General features: G+C 44.9%; 1 protein-coding gene across 1 annotated transcript in view; it reads left to right on the top strand.

Moving 5' to 3' along the window:
• Window positions 1-21,010, top strand: part of CNTN6 (contactin 6) — a 76,277-nt gene that overhangs the window by 36,115 nt on the left and 19,152 nt on the right. Inside the window, exons 6-8 of the mRNA XM_050979266.1 lie at window positions 494-630; window positions 4,395-4,524; window positions 5,495-5,645. Coding sequence (XP_050835223.1) covers window positions 494-630; window positions 4,395-4,524; window positions 5,495-5,645 — 418 coding nt within the window. The remainder of the gene's footprint in view (window positions 1-493; window positions 631-4,394; window positions 4,525-5,494; window positions 5,646-21,010) is intronic.

The raw sequence follows: 21,010 nt of genomic DNA, 5'->3' as shown, positions 1-21,010 counted from the left end.
AGGTTGGATGTTGGGGCAGCCTGGGGCAGTGGAGGTGTCCCTGCCATGGATCAGGGGTTCTTTGGTGTTGTTTATTCTCCCCAGGGCTCACCTCTAACCTGCCCAAGGCAGCTCCTGCTCAGCTCAGCCCTTCAGGCTCAGGTGTTCACAGAGCTCCTGGGTGATTCCTGCAAGTTCTTTTACACCTCAGAGAATTCCTACAGAGCACATGTCTTGGTGCTTTCCTGAATTTCTGGCACCTAAAATCACCATTTCTGCACATTTTGGCCATAAAAATGGATGAAATCTCAACCAAACTCCTTACCCATTAACCACTGATTTTAAAATTTTCCCAAGCTTGCCCCAAAGTTTAATGCCTGGGAATTGTTGGACAGAATTCACTTGCAGTATAATAAAAATGTGTTGAACAGATGTTAATTAGCCCTGCTCAGTCCATTAATTAATGGCAGCATACCTTTCCTCCTGCTTAAAATGCTTTGCATATTCTTTTCAGCACCCCCTGAATGGGATAAAAAAATCCAAAATGCCTTTCTGTCTCTCTATGACAGTTTATTTTGGGAATGTAAGGCAAGAGGAAAACCAAGCCCTTCCTACAGCTGGTTAAAAAATGGCCAGCCCCTCATGTCAGAGGTAAGATTCCTTTCTCCTTTGATTTCTTCCTCATCTTTTCATTTGTTTATTTGTTTGTTTCATTATTTAGTCATTCTATTAATTTTGCAATATATTAATTAAGTTTTTAAAAGTAGGTAAATATTATTGTATCAAAGTAAATCTAATAGCACAAACTCTTTGCAACACAGAGCCTCAATTCTTGGATTTCATCCTTATTGGAAATGTATGAAATTGCAGTTTAGAGAGAGAGAAACACCAATTTCTTCATACAAATTATCTAATTGCTACAAGACATGGCTGTAGGTATAGAAAGGCTTAAAAATATGGATTGTAATTGGTGAAAGAATCACTAAATACATTTGTAGACATAATCTGCAGTTTGGGGAACTGGTAGGATGCCAAAGGACTGGAGGAGGATTCCAGGGCTGGAATTGCAAAATGCTCAGCATTGAATTGCACTTTTCTTCTGTTCCTGGTCCAAATCAGTAGCTGGGTGGACATTTGGTCTGGTGCAGAGTGCTGCTCTCCTGCTGAGTTAATCCTGTGCCTTAATTAATCAGTCGGCTCTGAAAATCAGCTCCTTTTGAGGGTCAGATTTCCTGTGCTTTGTAGCAGGGTAATCCAAAGAAAGCCAAGTAAAGGTGAAAGGAGGAGCTGGATAAGTGCAAAATGTCACTTCAAAGGGCCAAGTGGGAAGGGAGGTAGGAGAGCAGGAGGAGAGGGGAAGTTTGGAGCTCAAACACTTGAGAATCCTTCACCAGCCAGGGCTTTGGGAGCCCAGCTTCCAGGAACAATCCCTGATTCATGGGGAGGCTCCATCCATCCTCCAGCCTCCAGCTGGTGGCACCCTCATGGAGGAGGACTCCTGTGGTAAGAAGCTCTTTGCATTCTGCTGTGGCCAAGTTTCCCTTTCTTTGTTTTTATTTATTTATTTATTTATTTATTTATTTATTTTGTTTTATGGAGCACCCATCCAGCAGCTCTGGGGCACACAGTGGCTCATCTGCAAGGCCTTTTCACTTGGATGGAAAAAACCCTAACTCTGTGATTAATTCCTGCCTAGCAAGAGCACCTACAGCAGAATTTCCAGAACATATGGGCTAAATTAGCACCTGCTGGGCTGCAGAACCAGCATTTATTTGATTTAGTTGTACTTATTTTAAGTCGTTGGAGTGGGGTCCAATCTTCCATATAATTTTCTGCTGGATCACTCCTAAACAGACCCAACCTGAATCTGGGGAAAATAGCCAGAATTTACCTGGCCTGCAATTTTTGTGAACCTCCTCATTGTAGTCATTGTCACCTTTTTCTGAGCGAGATTATCTTGTTTCTCTCTCTTGGAAGGCAGCAATATTTAGAGTCTGTCACTCTTCAATTGCAGCCTTTCAAGAAGGAGGAATGAAACGCTCCCAGACACATTTTCAAGCAGCATTTTCACAGTACTTACAGCGTGCTGCAAATGCAATTCTTCAGGCAACAAAGTGCTGGCTGTTATTGCTCAATGGACAGAACGGACACTTAGGAGGGGAAAGTACAAGGGAGATGTAATAAAATATTCAGTTTGGCGCAGCACCCCGCGTGTCGGAATTCTCCCAGGAAGAATTACATCCAGATGCTTTTCACCCTGGGGCTGATTCTGATTGTCTCCTCTTTGTCCCAGCTCTCTGCCTGACCACCTGGCTGCTCACCCCAGCTTTCTCCCTGCTCCTGTACACCCTGTGCTTTATTCTTCCCTTTGTCTGCACGGCTCAAAGGGACCGGCAGAGAATAGTGGGGAATTTGGGATGAGGATGGAACAGAGGCCTTGCTTCAGAGAGGGGGTTTTGTATTCAAAGGATGTTTGTAAAAATAGAAGGCATTGAGAGGATAGCAAACAGCCTGGAGGTAAAACTAAGTATGCAAAAGATATCTGTAGCGAGAGCCTTGAAAAAATTATCAGAGGCTGAGAAATGTAATGTTGTTAATTAGTCTGCCACACAGCAGCCTTGCAGCCCCAGGCTGTGCTCTCATCACATTTCCAAGCTAAACAAGCTTGGCCTGGGTCAGTTCAGGGTTGGGAGACCTCCAAGGAAAAGCTGGGGTGTTGGAAAACGTGCCCTGGATGTGTGTGCTGGCCCAGAACCCCCCGAGCCCTGGGCTGGTGCCAGCAGGAATGGGGGGATCCTGCCCCATGCTCAGGTGGACCTGCCCAGCCCTGGGGACCAGCACAGGGAGGAGCTGGAGCTGCTGCAGGGGAGGCTCCAGGGTGGGCAGAGGATGGAGCAGCTCTGCTGGGAAGAAAGGCTGGCACAGCTGGCATTGCTCACCTGCACAGGAGAAGCTCTGGGTGAGCTCAGGGTGGCCTTGCAGGGCCTGGAGGAAAGATGGAGAGAGACAATTGACAAGGGATGGAGGGACAAGACCCAGGGAATGGCTTCACACTGCCAGAGAGAGGGTTTAGATGGGATATTGGGAGGGAATTCCTCCCTGGCAGGGTGAGCAGGCCCTGGCACAGGTGCCCAGAGCAGCTGTGGCTGCTCCTGGATCCCTGGCAGCGCCCAAGGCCAGGCTGGACACTGGGGCTGGAGCAGCCTGGGACAGTGGGAGGTGTCCCTGCCATGGCAGGGGTGGAAGCTTTAAGATCCCTCCAACCCAACCCATTCTAGGATTCTGTGACAGATGTTCAGCACTTCACAAATCCATTTGAGGTGCTTGTGGCTGTTCATCAAACACTGGAGTGTTTGTATCCCCAAACTGTGCACTCCAAACTCCTCCATTCCTGCTCCAGAGGCAGGAGAGCCAGGCTAAATGAGCAGCAGCATCCTCTCCATGATATCTGCTGTTCCAGCTTGCACTTGGTGATGGGATTTATATTCCCCCTGGGTATCTTCCAAACTCATCTGTTTGGGGGAATGTTTTTTTTTTCTCCTCCTCAGTGCTCCACTTTGCAGTACAGCTATTATTGTCTCCAGAGGGTAGTAATTGTAAAATCACAAGATATTTAGCTTTAAGTTATGATTGCAGCATGAAACAGGCTTTTTTCTGTTTTCCAAAGCAGAGCAAGTAAAACTTCTTTTAATACACCAAATTCCAAGCTCTGGTCCAAATGTACCCACTGTGCAGCTGCCTCTGTTTCAGCGGCATTGCTGAAGTTGGTGTGTGCAGAAACCCAGGCCTGGAGGAGGCACAAGCTCTCCCTGTGCTCTGAGCAGCTGCCTGGGGCTTTCCAAGTGGAATTTAGGTGTTGGCTTTCAGTGGAGCTTTTCCAGTGGCTCATTTTTCTGTGACTCAGGGTGTGATGATGTTCAAAATGTTCCTGTCACTGGAGCACCTCTGTCTCCTGCAGAGCTTTTCTGCTCAGCTGGGATTACCACCATCAGATTTATCTGATGGGATGATGGAATGATGTCCCACCAGCCAGGGATGAGGTGCTGCCTCTCAGGATGCAGGTGGAAGATGCTCCAGGCTCCCAGTGTGGAGCATCCCTACGGGGAACTCCTTCTGTGCCACCTTCTTGGAGAAGGAGAATGGCAGATTCCCAACTCAGCAGGGCAGGGAAACACATGGAAAAGCTGGACAAACCCACTGTGCCTGGATTTCCTGAACAGCTGGAAGAGCTCAGAGGGCTGGAAATACAACCACCACCACATCCCATTTCTGATGTACCCATCCTCATTGCTCCCAAGAAAACAACATTTCTGCTCCTGAATCCTGATCAGGTGCATCAGTGAGATACTAAAAAACCTTTTATTTGTTCACTCCTTGGCTCTGACAATGTTTTTTTCTTGTTTTTCTCTTATCAGGAAAGAATTCAAATAGAAAATGGGACTCTCCTCATCCCCATGCTGAATCTGTCAGACTCAGGCCTCTATCAGTGCGTGGCAGAAAATAAATATGACACCATTTATGCCAATGCTGAGCTGAGGGTGATCGGTGAGTAAATGTCACTAAAATGTGCAGGTGCCAGTAAAAAGGACACTTGTTGAAAAAAAATTGAATTTAACAAAAGAGGAGATGAAACCTGGCAGTTCAAACCTGACATTTCTTTGCTTTTCACCCATATGGAAGTGTGGGGTTTTTTTAGTTTAATTTCATGGTTTGTTTGGGGAAAGAATCTAATCCATGTGGTTTTTATTATCACATATACACCAGTTGAATGAATGTTGTTTCTCGCTTAGTTTGAGTTATTAATGGTTATTCTGCAGGTTTTTAAAGTAATTTCAGGAAGCAGGGGAAATAGTTTTAGCTATAAACAAAGAGCATATGGCAAATATGGGCATAAACAAGAAACATGGAACAAGGAATCTCATTAGTGACAACCAGAGATGAACATGAATGGAACTTGCTCATATATTGTAAAAGTATTCTGTTCTAGACTTCAAAATGCAAAGTTTGCTCAACAGCCAAATCCCAGTGAAGGTGGTAAAACACAGCCATCAGGAGCATCCAATGTCTTGGGTTTTCTCTTGTTCAAGAGTGAATTTTCACATAAGCTGCTGGAAAAATAAATATATTTTCAGAAAACAGCGTAGGTCTCTGAAAAGAAAGCCAGAGCAGAGCTGTGCTTGTGACAGAATGCTCTCAGCTGATGAATATATGTGGCTGGACCAGGACTGTGAGGTTTGATCTGCTCAGGAATCTTGTCTTCCATCATGGACAGACCAGTGCTCCCAGTCTCCAGATTTCCACAGGAAAGTTTGTCAGAGCACACAGTTCCAGGTAGACAGCTTTAGAAACAGAATTAGAATTCTTTGGTACTCAGATACATCTTTCATGTCAGATTTAGATTTACTTTTGCAGAAATCTAAAAACCAACACAATCATTGACTTCTCTGGCGGAGCTCAAAGAGAAGAATTTGGCACGTTCATTTAGTAACACCTCTTCTTCCTTCTCTCTCTTTAGCTGCAGCCCCGGATTTTTCCAGAAGCCCCGTGAAGAAGCTGTCTGTTGTGCAGGTTGGAGGGGAAGTTACAATCAGTTGTAAGCCCAGTGCTTCTCCCAGAGCTGCTGTTTCCTGGAGAAAGGGCTCGCAGGTTCTGCACCAGAACAAAAGGTACGGGCAGCAACCAGCGACTGGGCCGCTGAATTTCCTCTGTTCTGGCATCATTTGGAGCTGACTGAAGCCCAGCTGGCTCAGGATTGCTTTTGGCAGCTCGTTGGTGGCAATGCCAGAGGCCTCTTTGTCTTTAGGGTGGGCCTGGAGCTCTGTGGGTGCAAAGAGGGGCGAGTGCTGGGCCGGAGTGAATCCCTGCATGATCCCTATGTCTGTGCTCAGCATCCCTTAATCCATGGCCGGCCACGGGCTGGAGGGAATCAGCTTCACCAGGAGACAGCCAGGGAGGAGGGATGTTCCCCCAGGCTGGGGCAGAAGGGCTGTGTGGCTGCACAGGCTGTAAAACACCCCCAGCCTCCCCAGCCTGTCGCTCCCGTTCAGGCAGGACTGAGCTCCTGCCCAGGGACCGACCCCCACCGACTGCTTTGGGTCAGGTGGGCTTTGCTGAGGGCAATTCCCTATTGCTGAGCTGCTGCAAGCATCTCCATTATTGTACTTCAATGCCCTCAGGCACAGGGTGCAAACCCAGGGCACCACAGGGGATATTTCTCTGTCTGCTCTGGGTGCCCTGACCCCCAGGGCAGCACTGACTCTGACCCTCATCCATGGAGAAAGTTTCCCAGACTTCAAGACAGACTGGAATCCACAAAAGTGTGCAATAGATTATAGAGAGCAGTGTGGGTGTGTCACTGGGTGAGAAATTGAGGGTTTGGGGTTTTTAGGATGTTGTGGATGGAAGCAAGATGGAGGGCACAGGGTGTGGTCCTGGGCTTCTTCTTCATGTTTCTTCTTCCTTCTCCGTGGGTTTGGGTGGCATTTTGTAATTTTGAAAAGTCCCCATTGGGGCTCTGTGGGATCAGTTATTGGGTTAAAAGGGAAAATAATCCAGGTGTCAGCTCTTAATTGGATAGTTCAGTCTTAAAAAACCTTATAACAAGAGATTGTTGGGCACTTTGTGCCTTCTAATGAAAAGCTGCTGAACTCACAGTTTCTGATAAGAAATAATAAACTCCTGAGTCCAAACATGAACTGCCATCTCAAGTGCCTTCAGTCCAGACCCAGAGAAACTGATAGCTCAGGGTGGGGTTGCTGGGGTGGACAATCCCCATGGAGCTCCATGATCCCTCTGGGCCCCTTGCAGCTCAGGCTTTTCCATAATTCTATAATTCCACACTAATGACAATAAAAGGGGGGAATATTAAAATCCAAGGGTCTTGCTGACAGAAATGAGGGATATTGTATGCAACGTGCAGGCTTGAGGATATTTCCATACACAAATGGAGACAGATGGATGCAATGGGCAGCAGTGTCTTCAGAAGTGCTGAGAATGTCTGAGAGTCCTTCTCAGCATCTCTTTCAGCTCACAAATATAACAGCAACCCTCTCTTGTCACCTTCTGTTGTCAGCCTTTGAAATCTATAATCAGTAATTCATGAAGCTCTGGCAACTGAGCACCAGATTTTCACACAGGACCACTCGCTCAACGAGGTTACTTTGGGTCACACCAGACTTAAAATGATGATAATTCTCTAAAACATCATCCCAAACCGTGGCACACGGAATTGTTTCCCTATGCCACGAGGCAGGAATGCACAATAGAGATAAATCACAGGAGTATTTATGACAGAAGGTGCAAATCTGAGAATTTTACATAGGAGCTGCCAGTGGAACAGAGAAATTTGGGTGAGCAACCCATCCCATGGCCATAGAGAACTTTCCAATGGCTTTCCCCCCTTTAGCAGTGGCCATTTTATTTTCATTTTAACCACTCACCATGAAAAACACTTTTCTAACCAGTGTTTAATCAAATCTTTATTTGTCTTCTGATTGCATTTTGATTGCATTGCCTGTTCCAGAGGCTGAACTGAGCCTGGATCTTGAGGTTCCACTACTCTGATATTCCCCACCTGATTTACTGACAAAAGAAATATTTACACACTCCATACAGTATTTACCTGTGCTCCTGCATTCATTTACCAACAATAATTCTGAGCACTCTGGAATTTCTGAGTATCCCAGAAGGCTCCAGCTGCTGGGCAGGAGCAAATAACAGGAGCAGGATTTCCCAAGGAGACAGAGTTTGAACTCTCTGCATGCACATTATTGCCAGTGCAAAGTGGAATTGATGAGGCTGTTTGATTATTAAATGACAAAGTGGCCAATGTCGTGGTTTAAAAAGGATGGGAAATAAATCAGCAGTACAGTGTTAGCCCAGAGATCACCCTGACAGGAAACAAAATGAAATAAGGGTTTGTGTGGCTAATTAAAGTGCTGGGATTACACATAAAAAGAGAGGGAACATGGTCTGCCTTTCTGCACAGATATGATTAAACCCTGACAAAGCCTATTTCTGCTCCCATTTTATCGTGCTGCAATTATAACCTTGATGGGCTCTTTTATTGGCCTTTTTTAAAATATTTGGTAGGGTTATAGTTGCTAAAAAAAGGAAAAACCAATCCCTTCCAGTTCTGTGATGGGCTCGTTCTTAAATAAGTCAGATCATGCAGCTGCTTTTAAATTATTTAGACAAATTTAATCTTTTGTTAAAGAAAGAGTGAAACCAGACCTGTTTCACCCAAAGTGGGAAGAATAATCCTTCATTTTCATCTTTTTCCTTTCACTCCTGATAATAGTTTATTCCTGATAGTCCTGAACACGTGGTAACCACTCTCCCTGATCAGCTGAACTCCTGATAGCACAGGAGATTACATTAAATTCAGCTTGTAAGTGTGCAAAGAGAGGTGTGCTAAAGAGGAGCACTAATTATTAGATTTTCCATATTAATAGATCCACAATTAAATATTTTTAATTAGATTTCTTCTGAGTTATTGAGGTCATTTTTAAGTTTACAGAGCTGCAGTATTTGGGCCCCTGCTGTCTGAAAAATATCTTAGAGGTTTTTGAAGGGTAACTTTCTGCATTTCTTTAGCAGTGAAGGTCCTCAGCCCTCAGTCCCCTCTTCAGGGCAGAGTTTTCTCCAGCCCCACTTGTCCTCCCCATCCTTTCTGTGGCTCAGACCCACCATTGCTCAGCTCTTCAGCAGCTGGTCTGCTCTCATTTCTGTGAAACACTTCATTGCACTTGAACCACGCATGTAAATCCTGCAGAAAATGCCAAAATAATTTTTGGTTTAATGTTAGATGGTGGAATAAAGCCTGAACAAACCAGTACCAGATTTGTTTATTGTTCCCAGCCCTCTCCATTGAGTTTCCCTCCCAAGTTTTCAGCAATAACTCTGCTCCACCCTTATTGGCAGGCCTTAGACCTGCCAACGTAATGGGATTTATCCATGGGCACCTGGGAGAGGGAATTCCAGGCTATCAGCTGCAGCAATCCAAAGGAAATCCCACAGCTGGCTCCTCCTGGCCGGTTTTCCCTGCTCCCTCCTCATGTGATATCCACCAGTTCAGCTCCAGGTGCTCTCTTGGGGAATTCTCCTTCTTCTTTGGGTCAAAATCAGCAGAAATGGGGCTGGGGAGCAATGCCATCTCTGCAGGGGACAGCTCTTTGTGGAATAAAGAACTTTTCCTGGTGCGTGCTGGGGGTTTGAGCTCAGTGTAGGAAGGAAACACAACAAAACCCAAGCTTTGTGCTCCCTTCCCCTGGAGTCTGACACAGAGTTCAGCTCTTTCCATGTGTGTCACATCCTCAGTGCATGCAACAGGGGTTTTCTTCATCTCCCTTCTCGCTTCTCTCCCCTCGTACCCAACTGAGGAAACAGAAGAGAAGAAAGGAACGATTCATATATTAAACAAAACAAATTTTCAGGTCTAGACACCAATCTCATCACAAACGTCTGTCTTTGTGTCTCCAGTGAATTCAGATTTGGGACTCTCGTGGAAAACTTCTTTTGCAAAAATTCCTTTTGATGGAAGGGAACTGGGCCTGGTTTTGCTTTGCCAGAGAGAAGTGCTATTCCCCCCGCCTGGGGGAATAGCATCCCATATATAATAATATATATAAAATATATATAATAATATAATAATAATAATAATAATATATTATTATTATATTATTAATATTATATTATTATTATACATATTATATATATATAATAATATATATAATATAATCCCATATGTTTCCATGCATTCACTCCAAGCCCTGCAGTGAATGCATGGAAACATATGGGATTCACTTCACTCGGAATTTCAATGAGGAGAGCTGAGGGAAAACTGAGAAATGAGGTAGGCTGGAAGAATGCATTAGTCACATACAGCACTTTCCATGCATTAATAATCAGTAATAAGCAAATATTCTTAATTTAAATTGGTTTTGGGGACCCGGGCAAGAAGTGCATTTAGAGATGATAAAATGTGCTCAATACTGGCTGGCTCCAAGTCTTGCTTGTAGGACACAGCTCAGTCCCAGCCCTGTGAAGGATGGGAAGGGATCCTGTGCCATAAATACAGTGGTGAGTTCTGAGTCCTGTGGCACTCTTGGGTCGGGTGCTTTGCACTCAGGTCATTGCCATTGCTCCGAGGGAACACAGGAAAACACCGAGGTGGGAAGTGAGCAGAGATGTGATGGGTGGGGGGATTATCTGGGAATTGCTGAGTTCCTGGAGAGTGTCTGAGAATTTCTGAGTTCCTGGAGTATCTGGGAATTGCTGAGTTCCTGGAGATTGTCTGGGAATTACTGAGTTCTTGGAGATTGTCTGGGAATTGCTGATTTCTTGGAGTATCTGAGAATTGCTGAGTTCTCGGAGTATCTTGGAATTGCTGAGTTCCTAGAGAGTATCTGGGAATTGCTGAGTTCTTGGAGAGTATCTGGGAATGGCTGAGTTCCTGGAGAATACCTGGGAATGGCTGAGTTCTTGGAGAGTATCTGGGAATTTCTGAGTTCCTGGAGAGTATCTGGGAATGGCTGAGTTCCTGGAGAGTATCTGGGAATGCTGAGTTCCTGGAGAGTATCTGGGAATGCTGAGTTCCTGGAGAATACCTGGGAATGCTGAGTTCCTGGAGAGTATCTGGAATGCTGTTCCTGGAGAGTATCTGGGAATGGCTGAGTTCCTGGAGAGTATCTGGGAATGCTGAGTTCCTGGAGAGTATCTGGGAATGCTGAGTTCCTGGAGAGTATCTGGGAATGGCTGAGTTCCTGGAGAGTATCTGGGAATTGCTGAATTCCTGGAGAGAATCTGGGAATTGCTGAGTTCCTGGAGAGTGTCTGGTAATTGCTGAGTTCTTAGAGTATCTGGGAATTGCTGAGTTCCTAGAGAGTATCTGGGAATTGCTGAGTTCCTGGAGTATCTGGGAATGGCTGAGTTCTTGGAGAGTATTTGGGAATGCTGAGTTCCTGGAATATCTGGGAATTGCTGAGTTCCTGGAGCTGCCCCTTGGAGCCCTCCTGCTGCCAGGGGCACAGCCAGGACCCCGCAGGTTTCCTTAGGATCTGTTGTCCCACCACCCTCTGGGCCACCCCTTGCTTGTGCTTTCCTTCTGCTCCTCCACTGCTCCCAGCCAGATCCCAAACCCAGCAGCATTTTAACACATTTAAACAATTTTTTTGTTGTTGTTGTTATTTGGGTAAAGGATTGTTTTGTGTCTGTGGATGGAATCAAAGAAACAGGGAGTTAAAATTTGCATCTCCTCCTTAGGGGCAGCTCCAGCCTCTGTTCCCTGGGACAGGGAATGGCTGGAGCTGTGTTAGGGCAGTTTTGGGTTGGATTTTTGGGAAAGGTTCTTCCCCAGAGGGTGCTGGCACTGCCCAGGGAATGGGCACAGCCCTGAGGCTGCCAGGAGGGTTTGGAAAAGCCTCCCAGGGCTGCCCAGGGTGGGATTTGGGGTTGGATTCTGCTCCTTGTGGGTCCCTCCCAGCTCATCCTCCCCAGTGATTATTGGTGAACAGGAGAATTCCTCCCTCAGTGCCCTGATCAAACACAAAATGCTTTGTCTGTGAAACAGCGTTCCAGCTCCAGCCAATTTGAGCAGAAATGTGTCAGGACAGTTCAGCAAACTTCAGGGTAACATTTCAATTACCAGAATGTCAATGCTGTTGGTTTAGCTTCAGAATATCCGTTAGCCTTAAAAATAAATAAAAAAATCTGCTCGGGGAGGAATCAAGACCAAATGGATGGAAAATTCTAAAATTTGCACGAATCTGCTAACAAAGGAGGAGATTGATGGCACTTGACTATTCTTTAGCTGAAGTCAATATGCAGCCTAAGGGAGTTATTTACTTGTTCTTGGCAGGTGCCTCCCTCTCAAATGAGACACCAAACTTAGATGAGCAAAGCTGAGGGAATGAAATCCATCCACAGTGTCTGGAAAAACCCACAACTGCCTTGAAGTCAAAGCAGATGAGTGGCACAGGCAAAGAGGAGCCAGGCTGCTTAGTGCCACAAACCCCCCTGCTTTTCTCCCCACTGCTTGCACATAAAATACCCCAGATATTTGCATGCAGCTACCAAGTTCCTCATAAAATCGATTTTTCTTATGATATTCCAGAACTTTCTGTTCTATTCCCAGCTTTCTACAGCAATGCAGTTGGGTGAGCAGCACTGGGATATTAATTTTACTATTATTTTATTTTTTAAGTCTGGTTTTTGAAGCCTGGATTAAGTGTGGCTCTGTTTTTATCCTCCTTGCTTTCCCACCACGAGGAGTTTTGCATAGCTTTGATGAGATGCTTTAACCCTTCTATCTTATCAGTGTCTGTGTGCTTGTAAAGAAGTTCATTTCCTATTTTAGTATTTAAATAGGGCACTTGAAGTGTGGGCATCAGCAATCAGAGCAATTCCAGCTATCTCAGACACCACTGCTGAATGTCAACACGAATACAAATTAAGCTTATCTGTTACTGAATTCCCACTTTTGCCTGGAGAACCAATGGGATTGATTCCACCTCTGCTAAATTGGATGAATCACTTCAGCTCCATTCCTTGCTTACAAACAGATTGACAGGAATCAAAGCACAGATTTACCTGTCTGCTTCCAGTGTTGGGTCTGAAGTTCCTCTTTGAGACGTGAAAACTCCCACAAAACCTGGGGTTGCTGTTTGGAGGTGGTTTTTATCTCTGAAACCCCAGTGTCACAGCACATTTGGTGCTAACCAGACAAACCCCACCCTCACACCATTCCCCAGGGAATGCTGAGAGCTGCAGGAAGCATTTTCTAGCTAAAAATATCCAGTGCTGGCACCACAGTGGTCCTGGTTTCAGACAGAAAGGAGAAGGGAATTGCAGAGAACTGGGAGAGGCATTCCAGTGAATTTACTGAGGATTTATTTGCTCTCAGCAGGGAATTTTGTCTGGTTTGGGGGTTTGTCTGGTTTTGCTGTTGGTTGTAGGCATTTCCCAGTGCCACTGGATCTGGGAGGAACATCACACATGGCAGCAGCCACAGGAATCACCAGAACTGCTCATTTTGGCAGAGAAGTTTTACAACCAAAGGCTTGTCAGAAAACGCCCCAAACTCTCCTGAAGTGCCTCCAGTCTTTCCCTCTTCTCCATCTTTCTCTCCCTCTTCTCCATCTTCTCCATCTTTCTGGTTATTTTATTCTTGTTCCCACCCTGAGGGTGAAGGCAGGGGAATGGAAAGCTTGACTGAAAGATGAGGAGGGAGATGAAGAGAAGGCAGAACGAGCACAGATGATGGGAAGAAAAAAAGAAATACTTTATTTTTCCTTCTTTATCTTATTTTTCTCTGTTTTTCCCCTTTCTTCTCCCTCTGTTCTGCTTCCATTTGAAGTCAAGGCACTGCAGAGGCAGGAGGGGACCCCCATTGCTACCTGACCCAAGCAGCAGCCAGAGGAAATTGGTGCAGGGGAAGACAGGAGAAAAGGGTTTTTCCTTTCTTTTCTCTCTTCTTGGAGAGCTTCACAAGGGAAGAAGCCAACAAACCTCATTTCAGCCTGCACTGCTGAGTGCTCAGTGCCAGTGTTCAGCACACCAGGAAATGGGAGCACGGAGGGAGCAAATGAAGCAGATGTTCTCACGTGAAAAAGAGGATTTATTACAACTCCCCTCTGCAGGACACCTCTCTAGTGCCATTTGAAATTGTTCCCACTCAAGTCATGACAGCCTTGTTAAGGGGAGCCTTTCCAAGGGGCTGTCCTGCCTGCTGAGATGTCCCAGGAAATCTGTCACTCTTCCCTGTCACAAGGAATTGCCATAACCCAATGCCCAGTGAGTGTCAGTGCTGTGCCCTCTCCCCCTTCCAGCTCATGTCCCTGCTCCATGCACATTTTCTGGTGGATGTTCAGGATTCCATCCAAAGCCAGACAATCTCGTTGGATTTTTTTTTCCACTGAGCAGGCTGGGAATCAAGGTTCTTAATTAGGAGTTTGCAGGAAAAAAAGTAATGAGAGAATTCCACCTTTGTGCTTCTCTTCCTGTTCAAGTTGTGCTGCCATGCACATCATTGCTGCTGATGGCATTGCTGCAGCATCAAAATCCAGTGCGGGATGGAAAATATGCACCAAATTTGGAAAATATTCATCACATTTGGAAAACATGCATCAGGTTTGGAAAGCATGCACTAGATTTGGAAAACCTGCACCCAGTTTGGAAAACCAGCACCAAATTTGGACAACATGCACCAAATTTGGAAACCATGCACCAGATTTGGACAACATGCACCATATTTGGAAAACCTGCTCCAAATTTGGACAACATGCTCCAAATTTGGACAACATGCACCATATTTGGAAAACCAGCACCAAATTTGGAAATCCTGAACCAAATTTGGAAAACCTGCTCCAAATTTGGAGAGCATGCACCAAATTGGGAAAACCTGCTCCAAATTTGGAAAACCTGCTCCAAATTTGGAGAGCATGCACCAAATTGGGAAAACCTGCTCCAAATTTGGAAAACCTGCTCCAAATTTGGAGAGCATGCACCAAATTTGGAAAACCTGCTCCAAATTTGGAAAACCTGAACCAAATTTGGAAAACCTGAACCAAATTTGGAAAACATGCCCCAGATTTGGAAAAAAATGCACCGAATTTGCTGCACAGGTGCCAAATCAAAGATTCTGATCCCCTTAGTTTTACATCTGGAGTGAATTTAGTTGTGTGAAGGGCTGAGTCGGAGCTCCTGATAGTGCCTGGATCCTAAGAATGATGATAGATGGTGGGATTAGAATGGTGGCAGTGTGGACATCCCATCCTGCACTGGAAGAGCTCTTGTCTGATGTAGTGGAGTCACAAAGATTTCCTAAAACCAGCAGAACTTGGAAGACAAGGAAATTGGCAGCTGTTTTATTTGGCAATTCCCTTCCTTTTCTGCTTTTCTTTCCCATACACACAGAGGTGCTGTTGCCCAGTATTCCCTGGCTGCCAGCTCTGGGATGTGTCACTACAAGACATTTGGGCACATTTGGGCACATTTGGGTGCTTTTGTCACTTTTTCCTTTGGCCATCACAGAGGAACATCTGCCTCACATTTAATCCTAGAGTGTGTTACAAATAGGGCGAACCAATTTTTGCTGTGTTATGGTAAAGGCAGCAGCAGCTCCTGAAAATTCTGTGTTTTCTCTGGAATCTGCATGATGGAGTACAGCTCAGTTCAGATGGCTGTATAGATTTACATAAATAAATATTTGTGGTCCCAACTGCAGGGATTTGATGCAAAAATAATTCTATTTTTAGGAAGAGGGAAGAATTTTAAGAAATAAGACGGGAGAGTTCTAGTGTCATTAAATAATTTCTAATAATATTATTTTCTACAATATTTTAATAAGACTATTCAGCTGGATTGTGTAATTTTGTTTTGATCCAAATAGTTAAAAGATTATAATGACATTTATTTGATTTCCAGTTAATTGTCAGTCAACCCTGAAGCTCATTTATATCAGCATGCAGATAAGGAAAATCTTTTAAGCGCAGTTTATTAAATGGCAACACTATTAGCATACAAATTATGCTCAGAATAGAATAAACAGGTACAAAGATCATTAACATAGGATACAGACAGTCAGATCTCAGATGGGATTCGGTGGGACCTTTTCAAAAATACCAGGGCTGTCAGCAGCAGGGACAAGTCATTCACTCAGCCAAACTTTGCTCACATTTCCATCTGCATAAATCACTGCAAATTCCGAGGCGTTTGGGAGTTGTGCTCATCTTTCTGCCCCTCACTCACTTCCCTTTGTAGTTTTTAATGCAGCCTCTCCTGCTCCTCAATCTTGGTAAAATTAGAGGAGTCAGATATTGTCTCAGTGTCTGGCAGCATGTCTGGAGAAATTTATAAACAATATATCTTTGCACAGCCTGGAAATAAAGAGGGGGTTTGCTCCTGAGCAGCAAAGGGAGGCTGAGCAGACGTGGTTTCAAATAGGATTTCTCAGATAATAAAAATTACTTTGCCTCTGATTTCATCAGATCCAGATTCCTCTCTTTTTATCAGCACAGCGCTGTGATGAGGCTTCAATAAGGCTGGGAGGTGTCAGATGTGAGAGCAGACAGGAGACAGGAGAGGGAATCTTCCCAAAGTATCAGGGTTACTTTATTTGGACAGGAATTACACCCTTGCAGGGAGAGCTGCCCTTCTGGCAGTGCTGAAAGCTGCAGAATCCACCCAGTTTTACACGGATCCAGCTCAAGATTTTGATGGGGATTTCAAAGCCCTTTGCTGTTTGAACCCATGCATTTCATATCCATGAATTAACATCCCCCTCTCCCAAAAACAGACCGGCTGAACAATGCAGCGCTGCACAAAGCCACCCCTGCTGCACTTTTAAATCTAATGACTTGACACCTCTTTCTTTCCTCAGATTTTATTTCTTCCATCAGCCTTGTTAAATAGATATTATTCTTTCATGCTTTTAAGATCAAAGCAAATAGCCATCAACAATCTTTTGTTCACACGAGACAACAGGCTCGGAGATGGTTTGTTTGGCCTGGTTAATTAAAAGCTGTACCTATCATCCCTGCTTGATTTCTCAAGTTCTTTACTTAAAAAGTATGTGTGACAATTTTAATGAGCTCTCACCTCTTCCCCACAGCCTCTGGCTTCTGCACAAACTTTGTAAACTCTTCTTTTTGAACATCACACGGAGCTCTGGCTCCAGCAGATCCCGGGGAAGCTGTTTGTTTTCCCTCCCTGCACACGGAGCTCATCTCCTCTCCTGATGGATGCACTCAGAGGGGAATTTCAATATTTAGATCTGATGGGTTTAAAGTGAAAGAGGGTCAGGTTAGATTAGGAATGAGGAAGAAATATTTTACACTGCTGGTGACAAAATGCTGGCACAGGGTGCCCAGAGCAGCTGGGGCTGCCCCTGGATCCCTGGAAGTGCCCAAGGCCAAGCTGGACACCTGGGACAGTGGAAGGTGACCCTGCCCATGGAAGTGGGTGATCTTTAAGGTCCCTTCCAACCCAAACCATTCCACAATTCTACATGGAATAACATTTCTGTGCATTCCCTACTTGCCCTGTGTGCAGGAACTTTGCACGAATAGCCAGAAGTGGATTTTCATCTCTTCTCTTGCTCCCAGCAGCTTGGTTTAATTGAGCTGCTCACCCAGAGGGAGCACAGGAGAAAGCAGGACTCTGATCAAGATTTCAGCATTTTGTAAATCAGAAATGCCAGCCTAGAGTTAGGCCTGGGCTTAAGCAATCCCTTGGTCTCTCAGTGCTTTATGAACTCAGCTGGGCCCTGACTTCTTCCTTCTCCTCCTTCTTTCACAGCTCTGCATTTATCAGATCTGCTTCACATCCTGTGCTTTTGGACCTTTGACAGGCACTTATTTACTCATTGAGAGAAGTCCAGTTCTCCTGGCAGACAAAATATTCTCCTTGCATTGTGTTGGACAAGTTAAACTTTTCTGTCTCCTCACAGCACTTGGAATTACCTTGTCTTGTGATGCAGCTGCTAAGAATTATTATCTATAGCCTTCACACAGCCTCAAATGTTGTGAAAAGGAATGGTTTCCTGCGAGCCTTTCAGCAGGTGAGACGTGCCTTTCACAGCTCCTTTTCAAACCGTTTGTCAGAGCTTGATCCAGAGCCCATCAAAGACAATATTCCCACGGCCTTGTGCATCACAGCTCCCTGATTTGGGAGAGAAATGGGAGAGGACAAAGTGCAGCCCCTCTGAACCCACCCAGGGCACAAAGCCCTGGCTCTGAGGGAGTTCAGGGCAACTTTGCTGTCCCTGGCACCTGGGGCACCATTTCTCAGGGTGCTGTTGTTTTTCTTCTTGAATTTGAAATGCATCATCTTCATTTTCTGCTGTGCTTTGTCTTCCCATCCGTCTCCTGTCACAGACCTCAGGACAGCTGGAAATTTCTCACTTTTTTAAACATTTTTTTTTCATTCCTTTCCCCACTAAACTAATTACTCTGGAGTCCTTTGTGCTGTTACACAAATTCTGCCTGAGTGTCTTATTTACTGCTCGCTCTAATTGTTGTTAGGTAGCGTGACCTGTTTCAAACAACTCAGGAGCTTTTATTTAGCAGATTTCCTCTCTGCTCAGCTCCTTTTTGATCCGTTAAAAGAGCCATTCCCTCCTCAGCCTGCCCAGCCACTGAAATATTGTTTCAGAACAGCATTTCTTCAGATCAAACGTGACACTGCCAGCTCCTGAGTGGGTACAAACCCCTCTTAGTGGCTAAATGAGAGAGATGGGAATTATCAAGGTCTCCATTCATCATGAAGAATACAGGGATGAAAAATCTGAGGCCTGACCAAACTTCAGTGGAAAAGCTGCAACCAGAATCCACAGGGGCTAAGATGGAGCTTTCAGAGCTTCTCCCCTTTGCTATTCTGTATTTTACTGACTGTTTTTTCCTGTGTATTTACCTACACTGAGGCTTTTGGGGTTGGAGATTGTCTTTTTTTTTTTTTTTTTTTTTTTTTGCTTTGTGCCACTTCTGGATTTTAATTTGCACCTACAAGCTTTTAGGTACAACTGCAGGAAAAGTAACAGGTCATCAATATTTGATGGAGAGAAAGACACTGAGGTGGCTTGTTAAGAATCATTATCCAGGTGCCCAATTTATGAACATTTGCTGATTCACACTGGAATCTCTCTGGACACTGCTTGATGAACTCCATATGTTACCCAGCCACTCCATTGCATCCCCTATTTTATCACCAGCAGTTTTTCTGGTGGTTGGTGCAAGCTGATGGGAAGAAAAGCATCATTAATGCAAAAAAATATGGCAGAGGCAGAAGGGGAATGCTTGGAAAGGTTTCTTTGTGTTCAGAGCTGCCTTTGGAGCAGTCAGAGGTGGCTGAGGGAGAGGAGCCAGGGCTGCTGTGACATCTGTGACACCAGCCCAGTTGATGGGATCACAGAATCATGGAATATCCTCAGCTGGAAGGGACCCAAAGGGATCAGATCCAACCCCTGGCCCTGCCCAGACTCCCCAAATCCCACCTGAGCATCCCTGGGAGGGTTTTCCAAACTCCCCCAGAGCTCTGGCACCCTCGGGGCTGTGCCCATTCCCTGGACAGTGCCAGCACCCTCTGGGGGAAGAGCCTTTCCCAAAAACCCAACCTGGCACAACTTCCTTCACCCTTCTCACCCCAACAATACCCTTCAGCTGACACATCTCTCTAGTCAGGAGGGGATTTTGCTCCTCCTCCTTTGCTCTGTTGCTGTTCAAAATGATGGATTATGAAACCTGAACTTATTTCCTCACTGTACCACAAGTGGCAAGCCCAGAGCTGCTGCAGCACCTGGTGATTATTGCCAAGGAAACAAAGATTTTTCACTCCAGCCTAAATCCCTTCCCCTCCCAGCTGCACACCCCAGTGGCAGCAGCACCACAGGGACATCTCTGCTTGTCCTGGCCCCAAATCCACCCTGCCCTGCTCAGGAGCAGATCTTTGTAAGGATCTGCTTAATTTTAATTTTAATTTTAATCTTAATCTTAATTTTAATTTTGGTAGTTTCCACAGGGAAAGGTCAGATGAGGGTGGGACACATGAAATTAGGGGGCTGTAAGCCACAAGATCACCAGAAATCCAAATTTAGTGCTTCTCCTTCCCAGCTGAGCTGTTGGGAGGGAGGGACAGGAGCAGGACAAAGTCTGATGTGTGTTCCACTCGCAGTTACAAATGTATAAATGCCAGAATGGGAAACAGAAACAGACTGTGATGGGTTTTTTGTGTGTTTAATGGTTCTGATGCTGCTGCCAGCTCCAACTTCTGCTCTTGTGATTGTTCATTTCCTTTAATAATTCAGTACATCACCCAATCTTACGTTGTTAGTAATAAATATTAAATACCCAAGCTGTGATGCATGAATTAGATATTTTCTGTTTTATGAAAGGAGCCTTGTATTAGAGTTAAATGTCAATTAAATGAGGGATATAAAAAATGATGCAGTGCTGCTGTGAGTGAATGGAGCCTGGCTTCCTGTGGAGTTGTGGTTTACACTGAATTTTTTTGAGTGTAAGGAAATGTGGAATTTGGTACAGATTCTCTGATGCCTGTGGAGGGCTGAGCTTGGTGACAAGAGGAGGTGCACACAGGGACCCTGACCCCGTTCTTATGAAACTTCCAGGACCTTCATGTCTTAAATTTCTTCTAAATTCAGAAAAATTTTGTTCAAGTTCCACATTTACCAGGTGGAGGTTGAAAAACTGGGGTGAAAAACCCCAAAATGTGACAGAAAAAATATTTTCTGTGCAAAAGTTCATTGCTAATTTAGCTATGATTCAAAGATCCTCTACTTCTGGATGTGTGTTCTGTGTGATTCTGTAGAAATTCCCCCAAATCCTGAAGTCCTGCCCTTGTCTGTGACAGCAGAAGGGTGCCAGGCATAGTGACAGCTTATCCCAGGAAATCAATCCAATCCTTGTCCTGACTTACATCCCAAAGCATCTCAATAACGTGAAAAAAAAAAACATGAACAAGCTTAAAAATTAATTTTGTCCATAAAACCCAGGAGTGCTCCTGAAATTACCATTAAATGTAATTTCCCCAATTCTCTGCAAACTGACGTGACCAACTCAGCGACACCAGGGGGGTTTGAGGGCCCCGTGGGACAGGGATGGATTTGATTTGGCTCCTTGGCCTCTGAGGTGGCATTGGAGCATCTCAGTCAGCCTGAATCTTTTAATAATCCTGACAGAACTCCACGGGCAGCTGGGCTCACACACGACTGTGCTTGGCTTAGGAGCACTGGGATCTGTTAAAAAAACCCCAAACCCAACAAAACCGTGGTAAAATAGAAGACAAGTATGTAGAAAGTGGAGTCTTTTGACTTTTTCTTGAGATTCCAGATTTTGCTGTAAAAAGTCACCTGGAGAAGTGAATGATCACCCCTAGGATGCCAATAAAACATTTGTAATATAGAAATTAATAAGCAGAAGAGGTGGAAATTGGTTAACACAGATTCAGCTTGCCCTAGAAGAGAAAAATCATAATGGAAATATTTGAATATTAAAAGTAGCACTGCATTTCTGTTACCATT

This window comes from Serinus canaria, chromosome 12, assembly GCF_022539315.1.
Source record: "Serinus canaria isolate serCan28SL12 chromosome 12, serCan2020, whole genome shotgun sequence".
NCBI classification, from domain to species: domain Eukaryota; kingdom Metazoa; phylum Chordata; class Aves; order Passeriformes; family Fringillidae; genus Serinus; species Serinus canaria.
This window is presented reverse-complemented; position numbering and strand designations above follow the sequence as displayed.